Here is a 24,790-nt window from a genome sequence, read left to right as displayed (position 1 = left end):
CGTAAGTTTAGAAGATGATGATGGAAGGTTTTAGCTACCCACGTACTCATTAGGTTTAATTAATATTTAAGATTCGATGATTGGGTTGTATCTAACATAAGTATGGGTTGTATTTAGTCACTACCTAAAAGAAAGGGAATGTTGATAAAATACCTTGTTTCTTTGGCTGGATTATTCGTAACTGCATATTTACAATACAGACGTGGTGATCAGTTGGACCTTTGATTAAGTAACATCTTGTTTTTGATTGACCTCCTCCTTTTTTAATTCACAGGTTGATAAAGTATCCTCGTTCAAAAATGTCCACTAAAAAACAGCCCCCGTTTTCATAAATTTGTTAAACTACCCGTACTGTTTATTTTCACGTCTTGGGCCCATCTAATGAGTCCACGGTCATTTACCTAGTCAAGAAAAAGGGTAAAATGACCATAAAACCCTACACTATATATTAAACGAGTGAGAGAAAATAAATCTCATTTTTACTTTCAGCCTCTTCTTCCTTCTCTTCTGCATCTGAAAAGACGAAAAATTGACGATTCAATTGAATCGATAGGATAATTGGTATGGTTGATGATTAATCGAATTAATTGAAGGTGACCATGGATATATCTTTTATGGCTGCGACTGGAAATGTTCAGGTAAAAAGATTGGAAACCATAACTTTTGATTTTGTTAAATCTGTGTTTGCATGATGAAATGAAGTGATTTCAAGGCTTTTCGATCAATATAAATTGAAATCCTAACCTTTGCATCATTGTTTATATTTTTCTTTTGTTTTATCGGTGAATAATCTTCAATCCCTATTTTTTTCTTCTCTTTTATTTGCCTGTGAATCCGAATCTGGAAAAAAGATGATATCTGTGAAGAATCTGCATTGGGTATGTATTTTTGTATAAAGTTAAAGAAATAACTTTATAAAATCAAACAAATAATAATAATAATAATCCCCATAAAAAGAAATTAATTGTTTTATTTTGTTAGAAAATTTGTGTCTGTAATACTTTTTGGTCTGTAGTTGTAATACATTTGTATTTCTGTATTTTTTAATTTAAATATTGATAAGGGAAAAACCAAGTTCGGAGATATAAGTTGTTATTGCATTGAGAGTAAGAATGAGTTTGCATTCAAACAGTTACAAAGAGATAGGATGAGTCTGAGGATATTTGTGCAAATGGTTCACAAAAAGTTACATTTGGAAGATATAGATGGTGTTGCTTTATTATGGATTTCAGAACATGTAGTTCCATGGACACTAAAGAATGATCATGCCTTTTTCTGGTTTTGGGAGAATGTTATAGTAAATGGCAATGATTTTATTCAGTTGATTGTGAAGGTTAATAATTCGGAATGGAACAAAGAGGTCACACCTAAGAAAACAACATCTAAGTCACCACAAGTGAGAAGAAGCTCAAGACTTGGATGTGATAAGAACCAAAGTGCAGGTGGTTGTAGTGCTAGAAAGTTGTTTGGACATGGCAGTTCACAGCCTACTCAAACAAGTGTTGTTGGTGATAATGTGAGAGAAGGATCAAGTAATACACCAGTTGTAGATGATGATTATTTTGATGAAGAACATTGGTATGATGAGTTGGTAATTCAAGTTGAGAACAAAGAAGTGGATGAGTGCCATCCTGTAGAAGATCATGAAGCTGTGGTTGCTTATAATACCGATGAAGATAATGAAGATACAAGTAATGCTGAAAATTGAAGTAAATATAAAGATGCTTATAACCTGCAAACTTGATTTAATGTTTTTGTACCTGTGTACATTTAATATGTATTGATGCATTAGTTATTGCTGTACTAACACTTTAATTTTATGCAGAGAATGATAATTCAGGTGATGACCAAGGTACAAGAAAATTCAGGATGATGATCTTCTCCACTGACCTTCATCGATGCCCACAAAGTCAATTATTTGGTTCGTTCCATATGTTCCGTACACTGGAAAAGTGCATTACAGCCCATAAAGATTAGCATCTTCCGGGAAACACATTCCAGTCCCAGGAAGTAAACAGCTGCAGGATAGTTGATGGCAAAGGCCATCAAATGTGAAAGATCTTCTGAAAACACAAATTTCCGTAAAAAAAAAAAAAAAAGGGAAAAAAACCTACCTCCACCTGGACCAATGATAAAAAGGTTTTAGAAGGTTAAGTGCGTGCTTTTTGAGTCAGTTCTGTTGGATAGTATGTGTTCTCTGAGTCAGACGCTTATACAAGGCAAATAAAGCTAGAGGAATCTTGGCAACTGCCTGGTCCTCAGTTAAAGTGACACATGTTTACTATCCTTTTTGCTTTACTTTACTTTTTTTTATCTTTAGATCAGACAAGTGTATCCTCCTCCCATCATAGGGAGTACCTGGTTTCCTCCTCAAGTTGTCTAGGAATTAGTGGTACCACTTTCTTATTTTCTTTCGCAAATTGTGCGTCACGGGGACCATCAATTCAAATGGAAGTGATAATGGAAAAAGCTTGAGGTCCAGACTGAAAGAGGGGAGGCATCCAATGCAAATCCTCTCTTAGGGTGTGTTTGGCACGGAGGTAGTTAGGAGTGGAGTTCAGTCAACCGAAGGAATCAAGGATGGGGTTGAATTTCAAGAGTGTTTGGCATGGATGGAATTGAAACTCCAGGGAGTTGGAACTCCATCTTTCTGTGGAAAATCAAATGACACCTCCCCGTGGAATTTGAAACTCCATCCTTTCAACTTCACTGGTTGACCACATTGACATTTCAAATTTATTTTCTTTATTTTCTTATTTAAAGTTCTTAAAATTAAAATTTCACTTTGGTAATTAATATATAACTTTATATTGATTTTGATTTTTTCTTTTATTTATTTATTTTTAAAATTAAATTAATATTATTATTTCCAATGTTTTTAGTTGTAATTTTTTATATTATATTATATATCTATTATTTAGATATGTATATATATATATAATTATTTTTTAATTCAAAACATTAAAATAAATTCTACTTAGACAAAAAGATATTAATTATTAATATTATATTCGTTAATTTATAGTATTTCTTTATATATGTGTATATTTTTTTAATAAATAATTTTTTGTGTAAAGTTTAATATTAAAAATAGATTAATTTTTTATTATTAAAATACATTAGCACCGTTGATAAATGATTAATTTTTATTTTAAATATTATTTTAAGGAATTTCAAAAATTTCTTCTAATTAGAGTTTATTTATTTAAAATAATAATTTATTAATTTTTCTTAAAATATATCTGTTAATATAATAGATATAATATAATATCAATTATTATATTATAAATATTAATTTAATATCATTAGATTTATGTTATAATAGATATAATATTTTTAATAAATAAATTTTTTAAATTTAAATACTATTTGTAGTATTAAATATTAAAAATATTTAATATTTAATTAAAAATATAAAATATAAAATATTATTTTAAATATTAAATGTAATGATTAATTCAATATTAGATATATTTTTAAATATATAATATTTAATTAATTTATTGAAATAAATAAATATTAAAAATATTAAAATAATATAATTATCAATTTCTTTTGGTAAACATGCCAAACACATCAAGATTAAAGGATGGAATTCGAATTCAAGGTAGTTTGAATTCTAGGTAATTGGAACTCCCTGGAATTCAAACTCCTTCCTTCCGTGCCAAACGAAGCCTTAGTTTCGACTTTCGAGTCCATTGACCTGTTGTTTTCTTATTTCATTGGTCGAAAGTTTGTGTCGGGCGCAGTATTTGTCGGTGGGTCCAAAATACGCTGAAATAGGATCCAAATTAGTGTACGGGTCCATCCAGAAGTAAGTAAACCATAAGTACATCACAACACAAGTTATTCTCCAGAAGTATACCAAAAGAAGCCTCCAGCTTTTTTCGTATGGATGAAGATGATATTTAGGATTATTTAGATGTATCCCTCTTGAAACATCATCTATCGATCCCAGTTTGCAGTTTTTACTTTAACGTTCCCGGTTTAATTGGGGGCCATGAAAAATACGGATTAGTCCATCCCGAGTTGATTTGGTGGAATTTAGTCCAAAAAAAATTATTTAAAATATGGAAAATACACATGTATAATCTTTCTGATTTACGGTTTATTCCAAATATTTACAATTTAGTCCAGAATCACTAATGATGATTTAAACAATTTTAAATAATATAAAAATAATAAAAAGTAATTTATCTATTGAACCGTTTGTTCAAAATTCGCTAACTTTATATATTTGGAAAGCTTTTTCCAAAAGCTACAAAATGAGTACCCATATGACTATATAATTCTCATTTTTATTTTTTTTTTTATTCACACTAGTGTACAACTATACATGCATCTGCAAAAATCCATAAAATCCAATATCCTTGGTAGCCAACAGCCACTCTAGTCTGCACAGACTGAAAAAACTATCAACCAAACCAAGATCTAGTTGATTAATAGTCGGATTTGCCAAAGGTTGGTTTAGCAATTAACCTGCATCAAGGACAAAATGATAAAACATAAGAATTCACAGCTTGAAAAAGAAGTGATAAATCACAAACTTAATACGGCTACAAAAACATCTCAGTACAACGATTTACTAAACAATTGCAGTTGTAATACTTACACAGAATAGGTAATATATACACGAGACGGAACAATGGTATATAATAATGTACACATCTACAAAAACCTAGAAAATCCAACATCCATACCCATAAAACATGTCATATATCCATGAGATGGAACAATGGTGTACAACTATGTACACATCTACACAAACCTAGAAAATACAATATCCATACCAATAAAACAAGTCGTATATCAATGAGACATGATATTGGTGTACAACTATGTACACATCTACAAAAATATAGAAAATATAACATTCATACCCATAAAAAAGATCATAATAAGACATGATAATGGTGTACAACTATGCCGCATCTACCAAAATCTAGAAACTACAATATTCGTACCCATCAAACAGGCCGTATATCAATGATACATGATAATAGTGTAAAAATATGTACGCATTTACAAGAACCTAAAAAATTAAGTACACAATCAACAGGTGTACAACTATGCGCAAATTAAGAATCAACATGGAATGATAGTAGTTTAAGAAAGCTTGCGTACTGTTTTTACAATTCTCAATTTTACAAGCCAAGTAATGCTACATGTCACAAGGCGGAAAAAAATGGGTAGAATTCAATACCTTTAAAGTTTGAGCTACTGGGGGTGTGGTATGCAGTTTCCTCCTCCTCCCTGAGATCTGTGTGTGGGTAAAATACCTGATGGCCACGTGTTAACATCTCAAGAGGTGAATACACAGGGGGATGATGAGATAGGAGCATCGAATCATCCTCCAAAAAGGAGAGTTTGTCTCAGTCGAGGCACCTGCTACAAACGTCACATGAATGACGCGTGTAGATAGCGGTCTTATCCGCTCAGACGGTCAAGTCTAAAAAGGAGAACCGCATTTAATGAAGGAAGACTCGGACGATCTATATTGCTACCTAGAGGTGATAGAGCACGAGGTTTCCCCTAGAAGAACAGCACGAGCGAGAAGAGGAGCGAGACAACTCGGGGGAGAACCAAGAGAGCCACCACGAGGAAGACTATAGAGCCAATCCGAAGTGACAAGAACGATGGAGGACAACTCACCAAACTCGGACGAACAAACCACCACTAGTTTATTTCGTCTATAAATACCAATTCATGTAGAAGGGGATGGACATGTTATGTAAGATTAGATGGTCTTTCTACAGAGAATTCTTGAGAAAGATTTAGATAGAGAGAAAGTGAGGAACATAGAAGTGATCTGTAACACTTTCAAGGGTAATACCTTATAATCAATAAGAAAACATCTTCTTATCCGTGGACGTAGGTCTATAAGGCCGAACCACGTTATATGCTTGTGTCAATATTTACATATTATGTTCTTTACATCTTGTTCTCTTATGAATCTTGTATATCTTGATAGCTCTTTAGTATTTAATTTTACTTGGATCTAGTCATCAGAAAAGATGCAACTACATTTTGGCGCTAGAAACAGGGAGGTATGAAGATATATTCTACCTCCCTAACAACAACTCTATATTGTTTTCATAATCTCCATAAGAGAGATGTCTTTTCATAGTAATCGAGTAAAGTTCTGTTGAGTTGAATGAGTAGAGCTCGGACTCATATATGATCTTAACGATCTGAGAAGTCTAGAAGAACCTCAAAACCAACAGATCTGCGTTTTCTCGCATATATTCTTTAAGATCCTTTGTTATTTTAGAAGTTTTTATGCCTTTCTCAAGGAGCTCAGGAGAGTTTCAGATCGGAGTAAAAATGGGGTTTAAAACGCTTCGGTACTCAAACGATCTCCTCCATGAAAGAGCTAGGAAGAGCAATTAGTCAATATACTGCATAAGAGAGATATCACCTTATGAGAGTTGAAATGACAAATTTTCATGATGTTCATCATCAAACTCAACAATAGTCCAAGATATCCTTCTTAAGTATCTAAATCTAAGTCAAGGGGAAGGATTTATGAGTATATAATTAAGTATCAAACTTAAATTTTGTCTCAAATCCAAGGTCAAAAGATGATGAGTGATATTTCCTAGAATGGGAAGATATGCTCAATCGCCATGATTTGTTTATTCCCAATAAGAGATATGGCGTGTTGAAGGAGGTATTTTTCTTGAAACAAGAGAACTGATAAAACACCTTTTCTTCATCATTGCTTCTCGTGCAAAGAGGGAATGTTTTGACATTTTCGCATGTCTCCAAAATTTACTGCAAAAGTCTTCATGTACTAAACTGTCCAGTCTGAATTATGACTTAATAGCTGCACATGACCTGCAAAGTTAGGGTCCCACTTTTCTGAAGAAAAGACAAATTAAGTATTATTGCACATATCGCAGGGAAGATAATGGTAACACGACGATCCACTCGTGTAAGCCAAGGAGAAACGGTGGAACCCGAACAGAAGGACTCGACGATATAGAGCCAGACGAGGCCCTATTAAACGGTGGAATCCTAGGAGAGGGACAACCCGATGACCAGTATCGGGAAGGACTAACTGACAATTCTAGCTCCAAAGGCGAGGGAAACCCCTTCGAGAAGCATGATAATGTCCATCTAACTCAACCAGTAGGGTTGAATCACTTGCCAAGGAAAGCACTAAATGAAAAAGCCAAGAAGGGAAACCCCTCTGACCTCGACGATGCTACCATCACAGCCATCCTGAAAGCCCAAGAGGCTCGGGATGAGAAAATGGAGAAACTAGAAAGGCGTAATCGAAGGCTAGCACGGAGAAACCGTAGACTAAAACATAAGGCAAAGAAAAAGGTTCCACTCCCCACAACCGAAGAAATCCCGGAGGAGGAAAACCCCTTCGAGCATCTACAAGACGACGAACGAATAGATATCCCTAACACCTCTAACGAGGAAACAGGGGATCGCTTCCCCAAGGGAAGCAAGTGGATTTTTGATCCCGAGGATGAACCATCCGAGGGATCGTCCGATGTCGATCACGGACATAGACGAGGCAAAAATCGTGCCGAAGCAAAATTCGATCATGAGGTCACAAACCTCGCCCCTACGAGCCCCAAGCAAGGGGAAAACTCGAAGTCGATTCGTTCCAAGATTGTATCCTGTGCAAAAAAAATCGGACGAGGATTCAAGACGATCAAGGTATCGTAAGCACGAACCATCTTTCTCGCCCGAGAGAGCTCTGGGAAGCAAAAAAAAGGCTGAAACCAGGCGAAATGACGACCATTTACAGGCTCGACTTAACCGTCTCGAAGCCATGTACATAGAAGCCACAGACAAGCATGAAAGTAAGAAATTGGCGGAAGTCATGCAAGAAGAAGGACAATTCCCCTTGTCCGAAAATATGTTAAGATTACCATTTCCAAGGAAATGTTCTTTACCGACATTCACTAACCCGTTCACTTGAATGGGAGATGCAGTCGAGCACTTAAGAACTTACCGCATGACACAAACCCAATGGGACGGCACGTGCCAATGGCGCAAGGGTTGCACGGCACGTGCCAATGGCGCGTGTGGAGGCTTTGGCCCTAGGTTGCACGGCTTGGCATGCCAGGTTGCAAGGGTTGCACGGCACGTGCCAATGGCGCGTGTGGCGGCTTTGGCCCTAGGTTGCACGGCTTGGCATGCCAGGTTGCAAGGGTTGCACGACATGTTCCAATGGCATGTGTCGTATGCCTTGGCCCTAGGTTTGCACGGCTTGGCATGCCAAGTTGCAAGGGTTGCACGGATGTGCCAATGGCGAGTGGGGCGGCTTTGGCCCTAGGTTTGCACGGCTTGGGATGCCAAGTTGCAAGGGTTGCACGACATGTGCCAATGGCGCGTGTGGCGGCTTTGGCCCCAGGTTGCACGGCTTGGCATGCCAGGTTGCAAGGGTTGCACGACATGTGCCAATGGCGCTTGTGGAGGCTTTGGCCTTAGGTTGCACGGCTTGGCATGCCAGGTTGCAAGGGTTGCACGACATATGCCAATGGCGCGTGTGGCGACTTTGGCCCTTGGTTGCACGGCTTGGCATGCCAGGTTGCTAGGGTTGCATGGCATGTGCCAATGGTGCGCGCTTTTGGCATGGTTGCCATTTTGTGCTATGGTGGTGCGTTTTGGATTCTTGGCATTGGTTAATGATTGCTCGTTGCTTTGCGGTTTGGCACGGTTGCTATATTTAGCGCAACGGTTGCGCGTTATTTGTAGTTTTGGCATGGTTTCCATATTTTGCACAATAATTGCATGGTACATGCAATTGCTGTGTTTTTTGTGATGAGTGCACGGTGCGTGCATTTGGCATGTTTGCCATGCTTTTGCGTAATGATTGCACGGTACGTGCAATTGTTATGTTTTGCGCGATGTTTGCACGCTACGTGCATTTGGCATGTTGCGTGACATGTGTGAGTGGCATGATTGCCATGCTTTTGCGCAGTGATTGCACGATATGTGCAATTACTATGTTCTGCGCGATGATTGCACGATGCGTGCATTTGGCATGTTTGCCATGCTTTTTGCGTAATGGTTGCGCGGTATGTGTGAATTTAGGGTTTCGCGCATCGAAACCCTAATTTAGTATTTGAAAAAGGGTACCCCGGTGATTTTTACATAAGCGCGTTAAATGTTCTAATAAATGTGCCAGTGTCACTGGTGACGTCATGCTATACGTGAGGTTTTACGGTTTTACCCTTTGTTCAAAAACCACCATCAACATCTATATATACTAGATCATACATACATTTCGAGACGAGCATTCATTACTTATCTTTTTCTCGAAATCGTGTGTTGGTAAAGCGTTTCGCTTTGATCAAGTTTATCTTCACCGAGTGACGAAAGTCATGAAAAGTTTTAATCACTTTGAGAATTGCTCTGACGTGAATCGGTCTGTGAATAACGACTACAAAGCGTCCTCTGAGAATGTCTCAATGATTGAAATGAGAGTTTAGATTACTGTTTATAGTTTTGAAAGTGGTAGTAAAAGTTCGTTGCTCGGACTTGAATAGATTTTAAAACAAAAATATATGTACAAATTTGTCACAAGATGTTCGAGAGGTATTGGGACTAAGGACTTGGCCAATTCTTCATGCATGTGGTATATTTTATTTATTCTTAACAATTACTGCTCAAAACATAAATATATGGACTCTTATTTTGCCAAAATAGATTCTCAGAATATTAGTTATAAATCGTAAGCATGGGACATCAAACATTTAAGCAAGCATGCCGCATCAAATAAAATGATAACTAATTAATTAAAATCATTTTTCAATTTTTAATCAGTGCAAAAGTCATAAAAAGAATAAATTAAATTTACCACAATGACGAAAATAGACTCCCTCCGTCGTCCCAATGTTGGGTTTAGCTCCTCATATTAATCATAATCTCAAAATGTTTTATTATTGCTCCAAAGTTGATTACAATTGAGTAAACAATGCAACAGAGAAATCGCAACAGCAGTTCCTGTTGCGAAGACGATGTTGGACTGTTACAGAGAAACAAGTGGTGACGGAAAATTAAATGCTGTGGTTTACTTCTCTGTTGCAAAATATGTTGAAGAAACTGTTGCGATGAAGATAAACGTTGCAGAGCAGTTGAAGAAACTGTTGCGACGAAGACAAACGTTGCAGAGCAGTTGAAGAAACAGTTGCGAATGGATGAAGGAACCGTGGCCGATTCCTTGTTCTTCACGGGCAGCAGCAGCAGCAGCAACAGAGTTCTGAAAACTCTGATTTCTGCTCCTCTGGCCCTCCTTTCGACTCCCAACTCTCGACAGCCCTTCCCTGTGATAGTATCAACCTATTTATACACCTAAGCCTCATTGAATATCGCCATAACTCCTCAAAAATCTTCACAATGAAGAAAAATATTTTTGAGAATAATTTCTTATTTCTTCCTCTGTGTACGTTAATTGTCTTGGAAATCTTCATAAACTGATTGATACGCATCCTAGGAGAATATCTGGGCTTAACTACACAAACATGCAACATCTTTTACGTGATTTTCTTTCCAAAAATGAGACGATATTCTTTTCTCTGTTTTGATTGGGAATTGATTTTCTGGACAATTTTGATCGATCCCAACCACCATAATATCTTCATATACTCATCTCACATATACCCATTAAGTCTCAGCTCTTTAATCTCGTTAAAACACCTTCAAATGTCGAATTGAAAATCTGCCAGTAAAGGAAAGAATTTTCCCGCCAAAACAAATTTTGAATTTTGAAAGAAGGTCGCCCCTTATCCAGTGGTCGCCCCTTATCCAAAAGCGAGAGTCCGAATAACACTTGTCCTCCGGGTGCCAAAATCAACTTCTCGAGCCGAATTTTCTTAAAATATTTATTTCCAAAAAATACCTACAAATACATAAAATAACAAAATTAGTACAAAATCGAGTGCCAACAATACGAACATTGAGGACAAATTAGACACAAAAATGTGTCTATCAATTACATAACCATGTATTCCTTGAACCGAAGTTTTCGAACTTTGTTGATCCAGAGAAATCGGGAGGATTGTGGAATTGGCTTTCCAAGTCCGCAGACTCAGTCCACGAACTGTCGGAAGTTCTCGACAGAGAATTTCTGCTGGATTTTCCAAAACTCGTTTGTGTGTTTAGCCCGCGAACTCAGTTCGCAAACCCAGTCCACGAACTGGCGGAAGTTCTCTTTCCGAAAATCTCTGCTGAGTTTGGAAAACTCAACCGATTAACTTAAGTCCACGAACTTGTTTGTGAACTTAAGATGTTATGATCTAAAGATGTGCTCTGAACATGAAACATTAAATTACTAAGGAATGCTTTATGCAAACCGTGGCTATAATGTTCATGATCCATTTCAATCGAATCGAATCATCTTTGTTTCAATTGTGTCTTGTATAGTTACATAAGATCTCATAGCAATTGAACAACTCTTTAACTAGTTCATTTGAGTCAATTGAACTAGTTATGGTGAAGAAGAACAAGGTTAATATGAAATTCTCATATGGTTAACCTTTTGGGTTACTATGTTGAACCAACATACACGTACACGTTTGGGCATGGTTTTCGCAAACCCAGTAAACGTATACCCAAGTGTGTGTGACAAGCTATGTTCTCGGTCTAACGGTTGAGAAATATTAGCTTGAATCTAAATCAGGTTTTCATCTAACGATGAATAAGGATTGCTTTGTAACTAAGGCAAAACCCTAATTTGAAGGCTATATAAAGGAGACATCTAGCTTTGAGCAAAACTAATCCCCACATGTCCGTGTGATACTAGTGCGCTCGCTAGAGTCGATTCTCCTTTAACCTTTGGTTTTCTTCTCTAAAACCAGGTTAACGACTTAAAGACTTCATTGGGATTGTGAAGCCAGACCGACACTACTTTTATCGTAGTTGTGTGATCTGATCTTGCATATTCTATCGTACGAGTACAATCGATTGATTGGCTTGAGATAGTGAGAGTTCTCCGATAGGCAAGATAAAGAAGTCACAAACATCTTCGTCTCACTGTTTGTGATTCCTCGACAAACCTCATGTGTAGTCAGGAAGGATTGTAGAGAGGTGATTGATTAATCTAGACTGTTCTTTGGGAATATAAGACCGGATTATCAATTGGTTCCTGTTCACCTTGATTTTATATCTTAAGACGGAACAAAACCTAGGGTTTATCTGTGGGAGACAGATTTATCCTTTGATAGACTTTTCTGTGTGATACAGATCTGTTTCTTATCAAGTCTGTGATTTTGGGTTGCAGCAACTCTTGGTTGTGGGTGAGATCAGCTAAGGGAATCAAGTGCGTAGTATCCTGCTGGGATCAGAGGCGTAGGAGTACAATTGTACCTTGGATCGGTGGGAGATTGATTGGGGTTCAATTATAGTCCAGTCCGAAGTTAGCTTGGAGTAGGATAGTGTCTGTAGCGGCTTAATACAGTGTGTATTCAATCTGGACTAGGTCCCGGGGTTTTTCTGCTTTTGCGGTTTCCTCGTTAACAAAATTTCTGGTGTCTGTGTTATTTCTTTTCCTCATTATATTTTATATAATTGAAATAATACAGATTGTGCGTTCGTGATCATCAATTGGAAATCCAACCTTTGGTTGTTGATTGATATTGATTGATCCTTGGACATTGGTCTTTGGTACCGTCCAGATTAGGACTCGCTGATTTCTATTAGCTTGAGTAATATCAAAAACAAGAGAGAGATATTAACTCCTTGAGATACTTTTATCTAGATTGAGTCTGATTGTCTAGTTGATTCTCTAGCAAAGTATTTCGGAGTTAGTCCATACAGATTTCTAAGCGAAATATTGGGTGGTGTTGTTAGACCCCCGCTTTTTCATTATCCTCAATTCGCCTTGAGGATCACTAGTTCCCGGGAAAAGGAAGATACACATGTATCAAGTTAATGCGGGAAGAGAAAGAGAATTTTTTCTTCTAACTTTGACCAAGTTCAAACTTAGAAAGAAAATGGGAAAATTGTATGCACATAATTCCGCTACCAGCCACGTGGAAAGAGAATTACACGTGTAAAACGAACAGAGCAATAACATCAAGTCCTGATGGCACGTTGCAACACCGAAGATACGGATTACCATCCATTGACACGTCGATATCCCCAAATGGATCCCACGGTCTCAAGATTTGGGGCTACCCGATAAACGAAGTTCCGATAAGCACTATAGAAGATCTAACTAGCACTTTACCCCATCTCGAGATGGATCTAAGATGGACGGACAGGATACATCCTACTGACGAGGATGTGACAGTAGCATTAACAGCTGTCTCACTCGTGCGGTCTGACCTAACCACCCGCATTTGATTGTGAAGATAAGGGGAACGTGTCAAGAGTTCTATGGAGAAAGAAAAGGGCGAGCATCATGCCAGCATACGAACGTTAGACAGGATCGGGAAATCACGAAGCCTTCATCAATAACAGCACTAAAACCAAGAAGATAAAGTTCTAAAGAGACAAAGAAATGGATCTCACATAGAAGTCCTATAAATACCCCCTTTAGCTAATGAAGAAGGGGTCGACCAATTTAAAAAAAAGAGAGAATTATAGAAAGGAAGAGAGTAAGATTTTATGTATGCTCCTAGACCTTCGATCTTATCTCAAAGTCATTTAACTGTCCATTGTAATCTCATAAGAAGCATAATGAAACCCGAAACTCCGTGGACGTAGGCCTTAATGTCGAACCACGTAAATCATCGTGTCACTTTACATTTCCTGTGTATTGTGATTTACACTATCACATGTCTATTGAAGTAACGATGACGAGTCCGAAGACTCAGAGTTTCTTCTCCCTACGAACACTTTTATTTTCATTTCATATATATTAGCATTTCTATGAATGCGAACATTGGTTGTGAGCGCTGTGCATCGTTACTTTTGTGCTTACATTAAGTTAAGAAGGAATCGATCAATTTTTCTATTGAATTAAGCAGTTCATGTCTCACACTGCATTGATAGCCATACTTTGGTATATCTAGTACACTGAAGTTCGTGAGAGAATACAAGATTAAGGAAGAATAAGGATTTCTGATTGTTGATTAACCGATACACTAGAACCTAATTACATAAACAAGGATCTTTGATATGCAAATGTTCTATGTTTTCCCCCCTTGATTAATCCCCTCATAGTCAGTCATGATCAAAGTGTTCTTCCTTGTGGGAAAAACAAACACTATTGTGCTAGGTTTTTTTTTTAGACATTGTGCTAGGTATTCAGGAAGCAAGCAAACAATACGATTTATTAATATTATAAGGACTTTAGAATAAATAATTAACATGTATTTAAGGAATTTATAAGATAAGAAAAAATTAATAAATAAAAAAAGGGCAGCTAGCTCAGCCGGTCATCCTCGTTTCCCAAAGTTTCATGCGCTCCAGGAGGTCCCAGATTTGATCCCCCAATGGCGTAATGTTGCAGGAATTAACATGGAAGGTAGTGTTAGCTTGCCCCATCCGTTTCGGCTCCCTTGGCTAGGTTACCCATGAGGCTCGCTGGTAGGTTAGCACGAAAACCTGTTCAATTAATGTAGTAGTGTGTCGTTGGAGCTTAGCTTGTTAGGCTTCCAACCTGGGTTGCACAGACGCGGACACAAGACGACGCGGACGCGGACACTACAAAATTCTTAAAAAAACTAGGACATGGACACGTATATACATATTTTATTTATATATTATTTACTAGGTATCACCCCGGCCTACAGCCGGGGCTCAACCTTTTTCAATTTTTTTTGTTGTTTGGTCGGTTGGTCAGTACTATCCCAGAAAATTTTAGTCATTAACAAAACTAATTTGATCAGAACTGTCAAACATCGAGCCTATAAGTTAGTTGGGACCTGCGACCCTAATATTTTGTGGTCTTGTATAATTAGTTGGGGCTTACAGCCACGGCCGTGGTTCCTTGAGGATGCCCTAGTGTTTTGTTGGTCGGGCCAAATTAGCCAGGGCTTACAATCACGGCCACGGCTCCTTAAGCATGTCCTAGTGTTATGTTGGTCGGATCAAATTAGTCGGGACTTACAACACCGGCCGTGGCCTTTAAGCATGCCCTGGTGTTTTGTTGGTCATGTCAAATTAGCAAACATTTACGGCTCCGTCCATGACCTATTAAATTCTTTGAATATATGACATTAAGGAAAATTAAACTACAATAGGAAATATAATTATATTATGACGAACTTTCTTGATTGTGCCGGTAGTCTCTTATGATTGTACCTTGTATGCATTTACAAATGAAACATTAGCTAGATATTCTTATGCAACTTTAGTACTCCAAACCACACTAAGACCGTCCACAGTGGTGCGAGCATAACTAAAGACCAAAGACTAAAAAAAAAATCAAATTTGGGTTTAATCCGTCCTGTGACGTAGCGGGTGACGAGTAAATTTGGTCGCGCGTTGATATAAAGTCCGCTTCATCGTCCAGCGTAGATAAAGATTACGCCTGGCATGGGGCGTTGATAAAGATAACGCCTGGTATGGGGCGTTGATAAAGACAACGCCTGTATGGGGCGTGAACTATAGCAACGCCTGGTGTGTGGGACGGAGATTACGTTCGCCCGGGTTCAAAAAAAAAAAAAAAAAAAAATGGGGCGTTGATAAAGACAACGCCCCAACCAAAGTTTTGTAAACTTTTCAAATTTGGGTTCATGACTATATCAACGCCCCATTCAAATTTGGTGTCCGGCGTTGATTATACCAACGCCCCATCCAGGCGGACATTATACCAACGCCCCATGCCAGGCGTTGATTATACCAACGCCCCATTCAGGCGGACATTATACCAACGCCCCATCCAGGCGGACATTATACCAACGCCCTGCATCAGGCGTTAACTTTACGAACGCGCGGCTACAGGCGGACATTATACCAACGCCCGTCGGGTAGGCGGGCATTATATAAACGCCCGACTATATTTGGATTTGGTCTTAATCGCCGACCAAATTTGGTCCGAGTTTTACTCTTTGATCAAATTTTGATCGATGGTCCGTCCCATTACGCCAGCCCACTCGACACCAAATTTGGGTTTAGTCGTCCACTGCAGTTGCTCTAAGATATAAAATATCCATAACTCTCGTGCAAGGCCTTATTGTTGGATCTTGGATTTACAAATGGACTTGCAATTTGTTCATGTGCTTTTCAATTATGGATTTGAAGGTTTATGGTCTCACATAAAAAGGCCCATGGTGGTGGAATTGTAATTCTCTTTCTCCTATAATATTGAAGTGGCCTGTAAGCATGTTATTCTCTAACTCGTGCTTATTTTATTTCTAGCTTTTCCAACTTCCTTGGATTTTGCACATCTCTTATAAGGGGGTTGAATCAAGCAGCGGAAAAATTATGTTCATTTGAGCAAGGGCGTAGCGCCTCCTCAATATTTTACTAATGAAAGCCTATATGCATTATGCAAGATGTCGCATTGGGCTTTCTGATGTTTCCCTTGCTAACATTGTTCCTATACGCATTAAGATTTGTGATAATGAGGTGATAGAGAATATAGGTAGTAAAATTTAGGCAAGATTAGCACATCCTAATAAGAAAAATACTTCATCCATGGCATGTAACACTTTGATTCTCCGCTCGGTTCTAATGACTTGATAGATAGTAGTAATCTATGGTCTAAAATTTCAAATCCAAACCCATGTAACAAAAATTTTACTCCTCACTTCTTAGTCTCCTTTCATGCACGGCTTGGCATTAAGTTTGTCAGCACGTTGATTGTTACCACCAACACCAAATCTACATTTTGTGAACTTTAACAGTTCAAGATTATGCAAGTCCCTTAATGTTTTCATGTATGCGGAGCAGATAAATCCGCTAAATACTGCCACATGCTGAAAATGAAAGTAAACTTGTCAGCCTTTTTAAACTTGACATTCAACCAAAACAACTTGGGAATTAATTTACAAAATATCACACAACGGCTGAATTGGGATATTAGGAAATATTAATTGGGTTGGAGTACCGATAATCGTACTTCGAACTGAGTATTGCCAATTTCATCTTGTAAGTTGACAGTTAAGAAAAACCAATTACCATAAATCATCCATCGCCTTTCATTCTTCTCAGCCTTGGATGCAGATACATCATAACCAGCATCCCCAAAACCATCTAAGGGTTCAACTGTATCCAATCCGACAAAGCTATGCAATGGATGGCATAAATTAGCTGCATCCAAATGGTTACCTGCTGGAACCAACATATCCGAACACTTGCATAGCCATGTTGGACACGATGTTGTAGTATTAGCTAAAAGTGCAACTTCTGAAATTCTTATCCTCCCCTGACATAGACAACGTATCTTCTACGCCAACCTGAGACTGCACATAAAAAATAACATCCAAAAACAATTAGAATGCAGGTAAATAATACCACAGGACTGCCCTCATTAACTACTCATCCCTTCAGAGAAAGTAGTGAGAAAAGTACTATGAATACCAATTTTTCAAAGAGCTATCTACGAATTTGGACGAACAGTTGGATACGAAAGAAAAAAAAGACACGCAAAGCAATTGTATAAATGAGATGAATGCATGCCTTGAGACATCAGAGATGAGACACACACACAAACAATTTAAAGAAAAAAGCAAAAATATGCAAGAACACATATCAAATATTGGAGTTTCAGAAATAAATGCCCAATCAAATAGCAAAAAATAACCAAATAGAATTTACCTAAAAAGAGAGAATAAAAGCATGCAGATTAAAAAAGACAGGGAAATCAAGCTAGACGAAGTCGGTTCACTTAATCTTCATTAAGAAATTTGCTAGACAAAACAACACTACCAAGCAATGACGACAAAATATATTATTGAAGGAATGTGACGACAACATATATAGTTAAATCTGTGGTGCAGGCTTAGCTACCACATAATCGAAGGCGTATCCTAATGAGACTATTTGATCCTACTTCCATCTGTAGGCATAACATAAAGAATGAATGGTGTATCCTTGAATAGGAATATCTTGCCCATTGGTATTAACTCAGGACCAACTTGTGTGATGTGCTTAATTAGAAGAAAGTGAAATATTGTGAGATAAGATGTCTGACACTGGTGAGGTTCTACTATGTATGGTGAGCTAGTAGTAGAAAACGGATGTCTCATTCTAACCTTCGTAATAAATTAAAGAACCTTAACCATAAATGTAGCACACATATTATCTCGACCTTCATAATGAGTTAGTAGGGCAGAAGAATATGATATCGGTGCCTAAACAAATTGTCTGCAACACTAAATACATAAGATAGAGAATGAAAAAGAAAGGCACTACCTGAACCACCAATTGATGTATAACTCAGAGTCGAAGGAGGAGTATACTCAGAGTATTGAGTATCTGATAAGATAATTTGTTAGATTTTGTAAACACATATATCAAAAATAGTTCGTGTCTCTTTCATTCATTCAACCTGCTTCTTATACAAGACACACAACCTTAGTTTTAGACCCTAGTGTTCGATCTTACATTGGACTGTCCATAACAGTTTAGACATTGGACAGTCCATAACAGTTTAGACATTGGACTGTCCATAACAGTTTAGACATTAGACTGTGTAGATGGGTCTCAATCCTGGGTCTCAAGCCAACAGTCTCGAGCCCATATATAACTCTCCTAATACCCTCTCTCAAGACGGAGCATGGAGATCACACATGCCCATCTTGGAAATAAGAAACTGAAACTGAGCTTTCCCTCTAGATTTAGTAAAAATATCCGCCAATTGCACTGTTGTAGGAGTGTAAGAAGGCGTAATAAGCTTCTGCATGATAGCATCTCTAACCAGATGACAATCAACTTCAATATGCTTTGTTCGTTCATGAAAAACTGGATTCTGAGCAATATACAAAGCCGATTTACTATCACATAGAAGACGCATACCATGTGGATAATGAACTCCCAAATCACCCAGTAATTTTTTCAACCATTTTAATTCACACGTAGCCGCCGCCATAAATCTATATTCCGCTTCAGCTGACGAACGAGAAACAGTATGTTGCTTCTTAGTTTTCCAGGATATTGGAGAATACCCAAGAAGAACAAACCATCCTGTCAACGAGCGTCTAGTTAAGGGACAACCAGCCCAATCTGAGTCACACCATCCTTTCAAATTAAGAACACTATCAGAGCGCAACAGAATTCCCTGCCCAGGATTCTTTTTCAAATATCGAACCACACGAAGAGCCGCTTCCCAATGTGCTATTCTCGGCAGTTGCATGAATTGAGACAAAATATGAACGGAATATGCTAGGTCCGGCCTGGTCACGGACAAATAGATTAAACGCCCAATCAGTCTTCGATATTTTTCCACATCCGTGAACAAATCTCCTTTGTCCAAAGAAATACGATGATTAGTTTCCATTGGAAATTCTGCAGGTTTTGCACCTAATAAACCTGCTTCCATGATGATATCCAACGCATATTTGCGTTGACATATATAAAAACCTTGTGCACTCCGTTCCCAAACCCAGAAAATACTTAAACTTTCCCAAATATTTCATCTTGAAACATTGTCCCAAGTAAAGTTTGAATTGATCAAGCGCAACTAAATCATTACCCGCAACAATCAAATCATCCACATAGACCAAAACGTTAAGTTGGATTTTTCCCTTAGTCATAGTAAAAAGAGAATAATCGGAATATGATTGCCGAAACCCATAATTCTTCAAAGCTGCAGACAATTTTGCAAACCAACACCGAGGAGCCTGCTTTAAACCATATAAAGATTTTTTCATCCTACACACCATATTAGACTTACCTTGAGCAAATCCGGGTGGTATTTTCATATACACTTCTTCTTCCAAGTCTCCATGAAGAAATGCATTATGTACATCCATCTGATGCACTTCCCAATTCTTAATTGCTGCCACAGCTAGGAAAGTCCGCACTGTCGTCATTTTCGCCACTGGTGCAAATGTCTCATTGTAATCCAACCCTTCTACTTGATGATTCCCAAAGATCACCAGTCTAGCTTTGAGCCGCACCAACTTTCCATTCTCATCATACTTCTCTGTGTAAATCCATTTACTACCAAGAGATTTCTTTCCCGGCGGTAATTCTTCTAATTCCCATGTTCCTTGTTCTTCCAAAGCTCGTATTTCTTCTGCCATTGCCTTACGCCATCCTGGATGCTTCATGGCTTCTTTGAAATTTTTAGGCGCAGACCCAACAGTAATTGCTGCAATAAACTTTTTATGAACTGTAGAGAATTTATCACAACTAACATAATACGTCAAAGGATACGGCGTACCTGAGGATGATGACTGTGGAGAGTGAGCATGAGATAGACTATGTTCTCGTACAGTGTGCGTTACAAAAACTTTGAGCCGACTAGACGGAATTGTTGAAGTATTTTTCGTGCGGTAAATATGAGTTCGTTGCTCGGACTTGAAAAGATTTTTTTTTAAAAAAACAAAAATATATACAAAATTTTTGTCACAGGATCAAGAGACACTAGGACTCAGGATTCCACCATTAATCATTCACACAATTCATATATTTATTCGAAACAATTATAGCTCAAATCATAAGGACTCTCATTCTTGCCAAGGTAGATTTTTAGAATATTTATTGTATATCACTAGCATGACGCATCAAAAGCACTACGACCAAGCATACATCATCATATGATATCACAACCAATTAAGAAAAATCATAAATCGATTAATAAGAAGTGCAAGTAATCAAAAAAGAATTAATATAATTATCATATGCGTAAAGAACGGCTTCCTCCATCATCCCAATGTTGGGGTTCAGCTACTCATATTAATCATGTTCTCAAAATACATTTTTATAGCTCAAAAAGTTGATTAAAAGATGAGAAAATGCTAAAAACAGAGATTCGCAACAGATATAAGCGTTACAATTGCACTGTATAAAACAAAATTGAAATGTAGGAAAGAACGACACAACCTCAGCGCTGTAAACAGCGACACTCTCTGCTGCTGTTGGAACTGTTGAAGAACGACAGTCTTTGGCCGTCCTTTCTTCGTCTTCTTCTTCCTCAGCAGCAGCAGGAAGCTTTCCTGCAATAGCTGCTGGTGCTTCTCCTTCGCTCCTCTGGCTCTGTCTCGACCCCCCAAACACTTGATAAAACTTCTCTGACTCAAAGGAAACACTTTTATACCCAGCAACAACTCATTAACTGCCCAAAAATCTTCACAGTAATTCGAGAATATTTTTCTCAATATTTTTCCTGTTTTACAAAAATCATGTCCCCAAATCTTTACGCGTCTTCTGAAACTCTCTGAATCCTTCCTAATCTGGATATATTCGAATCCCAGCTGTATATCTTCTCATAACGCACGTATATCCTCCAACAGAATCCAATATTCTGAAAATATTCTCACGTCTCTGTTTACTTTGTTCTCCTATTCTAGCCCAAGTTGATCGATTAAATTGCTTGTAATAACTCTGTTTAGTGTACTCAAGTCCAGCCCAATGGATTTCGGGTGTTGAATCTCTTCAAAACAGCCCAAGAATTCAAATCAAAAATTCATGAAAATGTGAAGAACATTTACCGCCATTTTGAATTTTCAAATCGTGAAGAAAGGTGTCCCCCTAACCACTGTTGGGTGTCCCCTTAGCAACTGGGGTGGAAACATCCTTTAGCAATTCTTCTGGGATATTTTCCGTACTTTTTCGGGGTTCCTCCGGGACACTTCTGGGGTACTTCCGGCACACTTCTGGGGCGCTTCTGGTATACCGTCAACGGAGCTCCAAACGCCTCATTTTTAACCAATTTCGCCGCAAAAATTTATTTTTCCAAAAACACCTATAAATAAATAAAACACCATAATAAGTACAAAAAACGGGCACTAACAGTATATACAAATGAGATATATTAGACACATAAATGTGTCTATCAAATACCCTCAAACTTATTATTTGCTAGTCCCGAGCAAATCAAAACTACAAAATAAAATCCTAACTCACTTTCGCAGGCATCGTCGATTGCATTTAGCATATGCAATAAGCCTTTAAACCCCTAGGTGGCCCTAGTGGCCGAGTTATAGTCTCGGGAGGGCTTACCAGAGATATACCCACAAAATCATTACTCCAGACCTTAACTATCTACGAAAAATCTTGGAAAGCACTAAAGAACCTCCTTGGTTGGCATACTTATTAATTACAGGAGGAAGTACCCTGACGCGAAATTCCAATTGCTGTATACGAGTTTGCACTCAAGCATACTAAAATTCATATAAGTGACAGAGCTCTACTAAGATAGTTTCACGATGGACATCATACTCGAAGTCATACTAATCACATGAAAAGATTAAGAAGATGGAAAAAGAAAAATGTAGATGGTTGAAAAGCGAATGGTGTTTCCCATATCTGTCTGAAGGCCTTTGCCAAGATGAACCTAACCTAAATGACTGAGATACCGGTCTGACTAATATTAACACACTGGCATATACAAGGGAACCAGTGGTCAATAACTTAAATCTAGATCAACAAACTGGCAAATACAAGGGAACCATCAGTTGACTACACATAACAATAACCATTTTTTTTAACTTAACGGCATGAATAGATCTTTTTGATCCAAGCGCATGCTTCTTGTCAGCAGATTACACGATAGTTCCCACGGGTCCTGCATTCCACGCTTGCTTAGGCGACCGAAACAGGGAGAACACACGCATATTGTTATCCAAGTGTTAATACTTATTTCGATTGGTCTAACTGGTCTGGCCTTTTTTTTTTTTTTTTTAACTCAGTCACTCTAATTCACCCTAGAAGTGGTAACAACTTGAATCGTGTGCCCCACCAAATCACTTGAAATAAAAGAAAACTGAAAATAGAAAGTGAAAAGTACTCGACGAGATATGGAGAAACTATCATGTTATTTCTAACACCTGAGCTTTGTGCTTTTATGAATAGACTCTATAGATGTTTCCATCTAGTCAGATTGGTTCCTCAACTCCTAAAACAAAAATGTTTCCATCCACTTAGATTGGTTAGTGCTATCCTTAATAGGCGTAAATTTCTAGGCTCTGGAGTTTATTTATTGCAACTAAAAGATTTTCCCATACCCCCAAACTTAAATCTAACATTGTCCTCAATGTTCTAAAGATGAAATTAAAAGCATGAACAAGGAGAAACGGTTACTATTTGAAGCAAAAGAGTTAAGGAAGGATATTACCGTGTTGCATGAGATTGGGTTACCTCCCAAAAAGTGCTAAGTTTAAAGTCTTCAGCCAGACTTAGAAAAGGTTTAGTCAACTCGAACCGTATAACAGTAGCCGGAATAACTGCGGGTCTTTAAAACCAAAAAGAGATGACAACAGGAAATTGCAGTGAACCAAGAAAATGAACAAGACTAGCGTGCCCTTACCTAGTTTCCTGATTAAGATATTTATATCTAATTGTGGATCAGGTTCAAGTTCTATGAAAGGGTCTAAATAAAATATTTTTCTTGGATGCATTTCCTCATATATTGAATCTAAATTACTAGGTCCTAGAGTCTGGAAAAACTCAAATACGAACTTAGAATCACGAAGTAATAACCTAAATAATTGTGGATCCTCTAAGTCAATCAGATATGACTTACATAATTGACCACAATGAGAGTAGTGGTCATCCTTAAGCAAATGTGTCGATTCTAATTTCCTAAAGCATTTAGGTTTAGTCTCACAACTTAATATTCGACACATTTGAAATCTATATGTTCCCACATTTGGAAGAAAAATATTTGGTGGGAAAACAAAATCAATCTTGGTATTATTTCCTGGGTTAACCACATCAACCAGAGGATGGGTTTCTAACAGTTGAGACTCTTGTTGGATATCATTAGGTTCTGGAAAACGAGTACGAAGATAGTCTCGTAAGATGGGTGAGGCATTGATGTCAAGTCCCAAGTGAGGGATATTTTTAAGAGTTAAAGAACATGGAGAATGATAATCACCCCCAAACTTAGAGTTTTCGCCGTCTCTAGGTAGACTGGTCATGATCTCCCTAATTTCTAGGTCATCAGATTCCTGAAAGTGGGCGATTGATTTTTCTAAGTCAGGTTCATCCCCGCTAATCTCTACGAGTTCTTCTAAGACTATTGTTTCTAAATAGTTTGACTCGAAAACAGTACTCTCAAGATAAACTGGTTCCTCTAAACCATCATCGGTTTCGTAATCATCGTCTAAAACGGGGGTATTTCTAGTCAAATCCTCGTCCTTTTGAATAGGTAAATAATTATTAAAATTATTTGGATTTGAACTAGAAATATCATTATTATCATCATCACCATCCTCCTCATCATCATCATCACAATATAATTTTTGATATTCACGAATTCTCAAGCTTTGTTCCCAACTACATGGTCTATGTTTATAATATTTCTCATAGATCGTTAGAGGTGATTCCTCAATAAAAGTTGGAGTATCCATATATCGCTGCCCACGCATATATTCACCAAGAGTCATTTCCGAAGATGTCTCTTGATAAGGAGAATTTCTAAACATATATTCTCGCAACGTCATCGCAGGTGGCGTCTCCTCAAAAGGATTCATCACTGAAGAAATATAAACTACAGAGGGATTTTATACAATCACAAACAAGGCCGACTCGACTCCACCAAAGCAAACCTAAAGATTTCTAGCAAACAAAAAGCATGATGGCTCCACTTAGATTGTTTCTAGACCAGCTTCTATCTTTCGAAAGGGAATTCGTTGCAATTTGAGCAAACCCCTCTGGAATCAATCCGAGTCAAAGTAAGTTGAATTGAGGCGAGGGAAGCTCAGTGGAGCTTTGATACCCAAGGCCTCACCGCTATCACAAGGCGGCGCAGTCACGCATTCAACTC

The 24,790-nt window shown here is 37.8% G+C and overlaps 1 protein-coding gene across 3 annotated transcripts; it reads left to right on the top strand.

Moving 5' to 3' along the window:
• Positions 1–494: 494 nt before the first annotated feature.
• LOC113328927 lies at positions 495–2,273 on the top strand. Of its 3 annotated transcripts, none has more exons than XM_026575921.1 (3): positions 495–638; positions 1,334–1,691; positions 1,826–2,273. In XM_026575921.1, exons 1-3 carry the CDS (start codon positions 600–602, stop codon positions 1,975–1,977), a joined length of 549 nt encoding a protein of 182 aa, XP_026431706.1. In that variant the 5' UTR covers positions 495–599; the 3' UTR covers positions 1,978–2,273. The 3 variants fall into 3 exon arrangements, 2 of the variants coding, with proteins under 2 accessions (XP_026431706.1, XP_026431705.1); XM_026575920.1 differs by having other exon boundaries at positions 1,322–1,691; XR_003349630.1 differs by lacking the exon at positions 1,334–1,691.
• Positions 2,274–24,790: the final 22,517 nt, after the last annotated feature.

This window comes from Papaver somniferum, unplaced genomic scaffold (genome assembly GCF_003573695.1).
Source record: "Papaver somniferum cultivar HN1 unplaced genomic scaffold, ASM357369v1 unplaced-scaffold_114, whole genome shotgun sequence".
NCBI lineage: Eukaryota > Viridiplantae > Streptophyta > Magnoliopsida > Ranunculales > Papaveraceae > Papaver > Papaver somniferum.
Note: the sequence above shows the minus strand (reverse complement) of the source record. Positions and strands in the feature narration are given on the sequence as shown.